This window comes from Triticum dicoccoides, chromosome 5B (assembly GCF_002162155.2).
Source record: "Triticum dicoccoides isolate Atlit2015 ecotype Zavitan chromosome 5B, WEW_v2.0, whole genome shotgun sequence".
Classification (NCBI taxonomy): domain Eukaryota; kingdom Viridiplantae; phylum Streptophyta; class Magnoliopsida; order Poales; family Poaceae; genus Triticum; species Triticum dicoccoides.
This window is the reverse complement of record NC_041389.1, coordinates 100,501,319-100,510,599: the sequence shown is the minus strand read 5'-3', so window position 1 is coordinate 100,510,599 and position 9,281 is coordinate 100,501,319. Positions and strand designations below refer to the sequence as shown.

At 48.5% G+C, this 9,281-nt stretch overlaps 1 protein-coding gene across 1 annotated transcript; it reads right to left on the bottom strand.

Moving 5' to 3' along the window:
• Window positions 1–6,165: 6,165 nt before the first annotated feature.
• On the bottom strand, window positions 6,166–8,394 carry LOC119307601 (cyclin-D5-2-like). Its single transcript, XM_037583675.1, has 5 exons — window positions 7,933–8,394; window positions 7,740–7,826; window positions 7,325–7,643; window positions 7,100–7,236; window positions 6,166–6,981 (listed from the first exon to the last, which is right to left on the bottom strand). Exons 1-5 carry the CDS (start codon window positions 8,230–8,232, stop codon window positions 6,766–6,768), a joined length of 1,059 nt encoding a protein of 352 aa, XP_037439572.1. The 5' UTR covers window positions 8,233–8,394; the 3' UTR covers window positions 6,166–6,765.
• Window positions 8,395–9,281: the final 887 nt, after the last annotated feature.

Sequence of the window (9,281 nt, the reverse complement as noted above, 5' to 3'; positions counted from 1 at the left end):
CAAAGAAAACGTAGGCATGATCTCAATTGTGTAGTGGTGGATCTAGTAGGCCGCGTCACGAAGCCACATGCTGGATCAGGTAGGCCTTGTCGCTTCCATAGTGCACCAGCCCCACATCAACTGTTGTCGATCCCATAGTAGTGCTAACTTGTGCATACGTCCACTAGATCCATGCGCTACAACCACCATGTCAATGAGCTGACCACCGTCGTTTCCAACGACTAGGTCAACCACCGCACCAACGAAAGAGGAATCCACCGGGATCGTCTATGCAAGGCTAATAAAATGCATGCGGCAGAGACCAACAACGACGATGGTGAAGGGGGAGGGGACTAGACAAGTGGCCCTACCCTATGTCGGCTGGAAGGAGCAACACAAAGTGGTCAATTCTATCTGGTTTGATGCTAATGTTGCATGTATACTGATTGTTGCATGATGTTGGAATGGTTAGCCTGATTTTCTGCAGTGCATCAAATGGCACAAAACACACATTTAATTGGCTTCAAGTACTTCTTTATGTAGATAGCTTATGCTATTGACAAGAAAATTGGGTATTTGAAATTGCAGAGGTGTGAGAGCCTGGCTTGATAGGAATGATAGACTACTCATATCAATAAGGAATTCCTTCTTTTCTCGAAGCTCATTTGAAAAGAATTTCAAAGTTAAGTGTGCTTGACTTGGAGCGATTTGAGGATGGGTGACCGATCAAGAAGTTGATCCCGGGTGTGCATGATTGAGGAAAAAATGCGCAGGAAAAACTAGTGTTGATCTGTGAGGCAAGTCTAGACCCCGCCAAGTGTAACGGCCGGGAACCGGTGGCTATGACTGGGGCGTTACAATTGGTATCAGAACTGACCCTCACGGTTACACGGGCATGTTCGGGTCAGATGCGCGAACATGTGACGCATGACACGTGTGGCCCATTGTGGCACATGGCATGAGAAATTTGCCGGAGTGGACGCAAATATGTGTGCCAAGAGGGAACGTCCTCATGGGCCGACGAGGACGTCGGTTCCTTTAAATGGGGGTGTATGTGAGAGCCTAGCTTGATAGAAATGATAGACTACTCATATCAATAAGGAGTTCCTTCTTTTCTGGGGCCCATTCGAAAAGAACTCAAAGTTAAGTGTACTTGGCATGGAATGATTTGAGGATGAGTGACCGACCGGGAAGCGGGTGTGAATGAGTGAGGACAAAGTGTGCAGGAAAGACTGGTGTTGGTCTGTGAGGCCAGTCTAGATCCCACCAGATTTAATGGCCGGAAACCGGTGGCTATGACCGCGGCGTTACAAGAGGGTCGGTGATGTCTCGATTTGAAGGATTGGTTTTGAATACTTGATTTCACAACTCCTGAAGGTGTGTGGTTTTTGAGGTTTTGGTGGATTAGGTTTGTTTTGATTCAAGATATTCCAAACATATCGAAGAATATTGTAGGATTGCAAAGTCATGCCATCACCTAGGATTTTCCTCCAAAGTTTGTTTCTCCGGTGTAAAAAAACATGAGAATCTTTCAAAGAGGTTGAAATAAATGAAAGTTAAATTTTACCATAAAATGTAATGCATGGCAATCCCTGTGAGATCTACTTTTTAGACGGTGGTATCTGCATCTTGCAAAGTTGCAAAATATACACGACCAAAACCTTTTTCAAATGATGTCCAAGATGTTGTCGTTGAACGGGTGACAAAAGACAAGAGTATGGCACACCGTGGGTAACATCGCGGAATTTCGCCGCACATCATGGTAGCGCGATAAACTGCAATACTTACAGTCACACACAGATTCACAAATATCAAACATTTACGCATCCTCCAGCTACCAAGACAACACCCTAAAGAAGGATGCAACATTCATACGACATTGTTATCAAAGTTCCCCTCCCCACTTCCTAGTTTCAAGACAACGTCTTCAGAAAGGAGATGACGTGCAAGTGTTGTCGGTTCCCACTAAAATCTGTGAATTGTAATTCTTAAAATCAAACAACAAAAAGGTTGCACCGGTTGGTAAACGTGAATAACAAGCTCTCCCGCGACCGCGCAGCCGCCGCGGGCGGCCGGCCACGCCCATCCTCCTCCCCGCGCGCCTCCCCCTCCCTCTTCCTCCCTGCCGCCATCGCCGACGTCCGCTGCGGGCCTGGCCCGGGCGACGTTGGTGGCGGCGGCCCCCTGGACTTTCCCCTCTCGGGGTCCGCCGACGCGGGACGGGGCGACCCCGGGCGGTGTCTTTAGGCGGTGGCGGTCCCGCGCGGCGGCGGGGGTCCCTGGCGCGAGCGGGGGCGGACTTCTGGACGGCGGCGTCGCCGTTGGCGGCGGGGGCGACGCGGCGGCGCGGTCTGGCGGCACCCGCTCGGCCCAAATTTGGGCCCTTCGGGCCCCATCTGGGCTTGGGCGGGCCGGCGGCGGGGTGGGTCTGCTTCGTGGCTTCTGGGAGGCGGGGAAGAGGCGATGAGCGGCAGGGCGCTAGCGGCGCCAACGCCGGCTTGCTGCAGCGTGGCGGCGGGGCTTAGCGGGCCCATTTTGGGCCTGGCCGGGCCAGGGGTGGCCTGGCATGCCCTGCTGCCGCGTCGGACGGCTACCGCGATAGTGCCGGAGGTTCTGGCCTCCTGCACGACGGCGGTGGAGGTGGTTCCCTCCCGTTCGGCTTCGGTGGTGCTTCTCCCTCCGCGGGGTGCTTCTCTCCGGTCCTCTTGGGCTCGTGTTGGTGTTCGTAGTGAGGCGGCGTGGGTGGCGGCGCAACCGCATTGGCGCATGGTGGTGGGCGGCTGTCTGGCTGGTCGGCTCCGGTCCGTTGGGCGGTGGGGTTGGAGTGCGGGAGAAATCCTTGCCGGTTCTTCGGCTCCGATGCGGTGACACCTGCGGGTGCCACCATTCCTTCCTGAAGGGTGTCGGTGATATCCACCCCCACCTCCCTCCGCGTGCCGGGGAAAACCCTAGGACAAGTCCGGGCAGCAGCGTCGGCGGCGTCGCATTCCTTCTTGGAGGTGTTGCTTGGTGCGCGGCTGTGGTGGTTTGTTTCTGGAGGGCGTAGCGGTGGCAGGTCATCCTTGCTTTGTCGAGTTGCGTTGTTGGCATTAGTTTCTTCTTCTTCTTTTTTTGGGCTTGATGTGTTGTTCGCCCCAGCGTCCTTTGTATCGGTGTTGGTTGCTTTGGAATACAATACGGGGGGAAACCCTTTTTGGTAAAATCAAACAATCCACATCTAAACTTGCAAAGAATTGAAATCCTCATATTTCCATTGGAAAAAAAAACATTACTAGTATCAACCAAGACAAAAATTCATGAAGTAGTCTAGTACTATCAATACTAACATTTACCATCAAGTTACATTATGAGATTTGGAAGAAAAAAATGGACCCCATCCCTGCACACTACAAGACTACACCAAGCTGTACAAAGGAGACAGTCCATCACATTTCACCAGTACTATTCTGCTAGTGCCAGCATAAAAAACCAAAACAAGCAATAGGAAACAAAACCACATATGTTTCTTTGACCAGATCAGGAGATGTGTATGCGTGGCTGCTACTGTGTGCTGTGTGATGCATGGGAAGATATCCTTGTGTTTGCTTCTTTGTCTTTGTGCAGTGCTGCCCTGCCCTGTGAGCAGCTAGGGCCACACCCCTGCCATTGATGCAAGCAAGGCCATCTTTGTTTCAGGCTTTCAGTTGAGACTCCCAGCTGTACACATCCTCCCAACTGCCATACCTCATCACTCTCCTAGCTTTCTTTCTCATGTATGACACCTACATTTATTCCCCCAAGGTAATTTTCTCATTTTCCTGTGGAGCTTTGTTTTGCTGTTTCCCTTGAAATTCCTGTAACACCTGAATTCACAACAACACATAATTATAATTAACTCGTTGTTAATAAAATTTCTTTGAAATAATTCTAACTTTTTACTGCGGATCATTATACAGTACACATAGTCTAAAATAATTAGTTCTTCTTTGCTAGGGCCAGGCAGCAAGCAGGCAGGCAGCCGTCCAGCCAGTGAGGTGCCCACACACTTCTAGGTAGGAGTACTCTTTTGAACCAACAGAATTCTAACCAAGCTTTGTCCCCAAGCCTGTTTTTGACCGCATTGGTGACTGAGAAGCTATACAGGTATTTTAATCCTTTTTCCAGGATCATGATCTCCATCCATCCAGCAATGGGCCACCAAGATTCAGAAGGGAGGCAGATAGTATATTCTCTCTGCGCTTCAGATGCAAGTTACCATTGGTTGATGGACCATGTATTGTAGGTTATCTTCTATTTAGTCACCTCAACATTGTAACAGTTGATTTGCTCAAGAATATGTATGATTTGATCTGTCCCATTCTTCTTGACCAGCTCGATTTCTTAGGTCTTGTAGGTGATAAAATTAAGAGTTGGATTGTACAGAATGAAAATCAACATGTGTTGTGCTGACTCTAGGAATCAGGTCTGGAATAGGTGCGCAGATCTTTATAATAGATATTGTGCCTAGGATCACATAAGATAGGATTGCCAGCTACAAAAATTATGAATCAAGAGGTATGACTTAATCTAGATCTTATATCGGATCTGGATTGAAGAGATCCTACCAATATCGTAGAATCCGAATGAACAAGCATTATATTGGTATAAGCTACTGGTTACTGCCATATCCCAAACCATGAACAAACTAGTTGTTCCCAAGGATCATGTAAGCGCTAATATGCTTCTCTAAATGGAAACACCATGTTTATGAACACTTTGAATTTTTTTTAACCCGAACTATATATTTTTCACAGAAAACAAGTACTTAGAGTTCTATCTTCCATGCACTAGCCTAACTCAAATGGAGGTTCCTTGATAAGAACTGAATGGACGAAGAGAAAAAACACTTGAATGAGAATAGTAAGATTTGTGTCCATGCTTCGATGCAGAAGAGCCCCTTTTCATTTTTATAACTAACAAAATTAAAGAAAGAAAACCAAGCAATGAAGGAGAGAGGGGATGCATGCAGGGGCAGGAGTGCAGGACGGTGGTGCCTCAGAAAGTCACTCCATTGCCCATGGGGGCATTTTCATTGCCCCAGTGCAGGGGCAAGAGGGAAAGATGCAAAAGCTCTTTTTACCAGCTGTAAGGCAGTGTGCCATGCAAGACCTGCATTAGTTAGTGGATGAGGCCACAAGACCAGCTTTAGGGTTTAGGGTTTAAGCCAAGAGGAGAAAGAAAGGGCTCTCCATATGAAAAGATACCATCATTATTGTTTCCATGAATGTGGTGTAATATATGTGGCATGTGTTTGTTCATCTTTTCAGCAAGAGCATCTTGAGTCCTGACACCTTCTAGTGGTGCTGGTGTCTTCACCCAAGAATATGGAATTAGTCTGTATTATATTTGAATATACTACTGAATCAAGCTCACAGGTTTTAATTCTGATGACATTTTACTAAAAGATTCTTGCATTGATTATCCCATACTGAAATCTTGGTCTATCCAGGACTGATAGATATTCTGCTCATCCAAATGCACATCATGATCAGGTTTATGCATTTCCCAGGAATTGTCATTTTTTGAAGCTACATTTATATTGTTCAAATGCCACAACTTCTTGTAAACGACTTCTCTTAAGAAGTCCCAATTATCTACTGCACCTTCCTTTGTGGTGTGCTCCACTAAGTGTTAGAAATGTCAAGCTCCTTAATCTTTAGGCAATTATTGATACAAAGTACTAAACTCATGTCTCTTGTGCACTAATACCATTCATGCGCAACACTAGTCACTCTTCCAACAGCACACACTGATGCGATGCTTTCATTAACATGCCCACTAATAATTACAAAAAGGATGCAATGTACTTACCCTTAGGTACTTACTGATCATGTGGACGAGAACTTACTTTACAAACCACATAATCTTCTACTACATTGCTTTAAATGCAATGAAACCCAGCACAAAACAATGCAATTATGCAAATGTTATTGTTTGTTCACTAATAGGGGATTTGCAATATGGAATCAAGCAAGTGCCATTCAAAGCTGGTCGCAATGTAACAGGAAAAGTTGTCTTGGATTCTCATCTCTGCAGAAAGGGAGAGGAAGAGAAGGAGAAAACATTGGCACAGCACTGAATGAATGGCACTGAAAAACCTGCAGCTGCTGCAGCAGAACTGATCAAGAAACCCACAGGGTCATCAAGGCCAACACATGCACACATACATACACAAAATTCACCAATCTGATCCCATTTCTCAAGAACAGAAGCAGATGTTACAGAAGTTACAACTACTCCCCAAGGAGATTGTCACAAACTAATGTAACCCATCCATCCGCAAGTACAGTGCAGTGCATCTTAGTGGAACACCACTCACCGATCACACATCCACTTGCAACCTTTTTCTTCTTGGCTCTATAAACAATGGCCAAACCCCCAGCCTTTCAGTGCTACTACTGCATCCAACAGCTAGCATCTCACCATATGCAACGTAAGATGGCATCCACCACTATGGCAATACCAAAAACAGTACAGATTTGGGGTGAATTTCTCACAGGAAATGTGCTCCATTTGGGCACCGGAATTGGGCTCCAGTGAAGCTCTCCTCTCCTTAGGAAAGCTCAGCCCAGCCCTTATCTTCGCTCATCGCTTACCCCTCTCACAAACCAATCCAAACCAATCCAACAGCATTGCCAATGCCAACCATGGCAATGGCTCTGAAAGAACCTAAACAAATTTGAACAAGGAAAAAACAAAATGAAGATCCAAACCAAGCCCCCTTAGACATCTGACAAAAAATTGCGTGTCCCCGGCGGTGCTAGCTTCTCAATGGATTCCCGGCGGCTCCAGTCTGATCCGCTTGTTCATCTCCGACACCGCTGCCATGAAGGCAGCAGTGTCGGCAACATCGTCAACAAGAACAGAATCATATGTACTGGTGGCAACTTCATTGGAGTCTGAACATGGCAATGATCTCTTGCCATTGCTCTTTCTGTTTCTCAAGTCGCCAACCATCATGCTGTAGCAGGCATGTACATGCTCCTGATCAATGAAACAGACAAAGGTTGTTCAAACCCAATGCTCATTTCATCATCCAAATGAAACATTACTATGATCAAAGTGATGCAAAAGGGTTATTTATTTAGTTTGTGCAAGAAACCTTCTCAATGGGGCATGGTGGAGATAGATTGTCCATCTTGGACTCCAGTGCTTCTTTGGTCAGTAGAGCTCCATAGGATGCAGCCAAGATTGCAGCTGCAGCCACAGTAGATGGCCTGTAATCCAGCACACTGCCGGCTGCATGAACACAGCACGAATCAATCAGACAAAATGCAAGAAAGGTCGCAAGATTTCTTTTCAGAAGGTGTGCAGGACGAAGATGAACCTTCGGCTGTGGCAAAGATGAAGCCGATGGACTTGAGGGCGACGCGGGCAGGGTCATGCCCGCCGCCGCCGCGGCCGTCGTGCCGGTCGAGACGGGAGGAGAAGCAGGGAAGGTAGTCGAAGGGCGTAACGGCGGCCATGCGCCAGCCGAGCGTGGACAGGACGAGCAGCTCCATCCGGCGGACGGAGGCGGAACAGAACTCGTAGCCGCCGCCGGCGTCGAGCTCCGACAGCGCCGGCGCGCAGTACTCCTCCATCTTGGCCGCCACGGAGACGCAGGCCACGGACAGGAGCCGCGCCGCCCACGGCATGGCCGCCCTCTGCACCAAGGCACGCACACAACCACATCATCCTCCCGTTCCTAAGAAGCAGAGAGGCTAAATTTGTTTTACGGCGGCGGTGCGGTGATTGATTACATCGACGCGTCGCCGGAGGAAGAAGCGGTCGAAGTAGGCGATGGCCAGGTACGCCGTGCGGTGGCCGAACCCGAAGCAGCCCCGCGTCTGCAAATGCAAATCAGGTGCCGGTTCCAATGGCGTCAGTGACCGATCGATCGATGCTCGCACCGAGGAACTAATCGGGAGAGCGAGGAGCTGAGTGAGTGCTCACTTCAAGGATCCATTTGACGGCGGCGAGGCGCGCCTGCAGGAACCAGTCCTCGGAGGCGGCCGACGAGCAGTCGGCGTCGCCCGAGTCGGAGGAGGAGCAGAAGCTGGCCTCCTTGGAGACCAGCTGCTCCACGTACTCATCATCGCCGTCCTCATCGTCGGCGGCGGCGCCGCCGCCGACATAGAACAAGAAGAGGTCGCCGTCGTCCACGACGCCGTCCCCGAGCTCGGCGCCGTCTTCGGGGCAAGTGAGCGAGAAGGCGCACGACTCGTAGTCCTCCGCCTCCTCCATCCCCGGCATCTCGCCTCGCCTCTCGTTACTGCAACCAGCCAGTAGCTGACTCGCCGTGCTAAGAGATGTGTCAAGCTTAAGCAAGAAGCATGGACGAGAGAGAGCCGCGTTCTCTGACGCTCGTCTCCTACGGCGGTCAGCGGCGGCGGCGGCGGCCGGACTGAGAGCAGAGTGGGGAGTGAGAGTGAAGAGACGAGGAGGCTCCTCCCTTCTATTTAAGTGCCACTCGTTTCATCAAAATTTTCCTTCTTTTTTTACTGCTCCTTTCACATGCCGCTAGCCAATGGCATTCTTGGATAGTTACGGCGATGGATAAATCCAACGGGAAATGGGATGAGATGAGATTCATGGGTACGATGGTACGTCTGAGTGAATCTAAAAGTGTATCCGTGTATTTACGCATGTGTCAAGACTTTATCAAGGGGGTATTTACTCGGCGATGATAGAGCCTAATAAACACATAATGGATGCTCATGTTAGTACTGTGGTGCCTAGGCAAAGGACGTCCTCTCTACCGGGTGCACGGATCTGGCAGTTTGGATACGGAAAATAGGACGAAAACAACTATGTACGTGGTTTCGTATTTCGAATTTTAGCAAGTTTACTATGCGGTTAACTTTGGTTATTTCTCGGTAGAAGAAAAGGATGAAGATAAAAAATTCCAGCAATTCTTATTTTTTCTGAAACGACATACACACATCTACACTCACCCCTATGGACGCAGCATGCACATCCCCTATGTGTTTTCGGATTCTTGAATTCCAGTCACTTCATATTGTTGTGTTTGTTTGTTTTCTTAAAGGATGATGACCTCTGACCTCTACATCTGGATGATGCATGCAGTCATTTTATTTACTATTCACAAAAACCTTACAAAGTATTACATCAGTAAGTCCGAAGCCATCATTTTGGCAACATCCGTCGCTACTCCTATCCACTTGATGAAGGGGTGCCGAATGTCCGAACCAAATATCAAACAGACCTCGCACGAAAACCTAACATCTAAAGCCATAGGCCCAACCAAGCCTCTTGTCGGGTCTGGGGTAAACACCAATCCG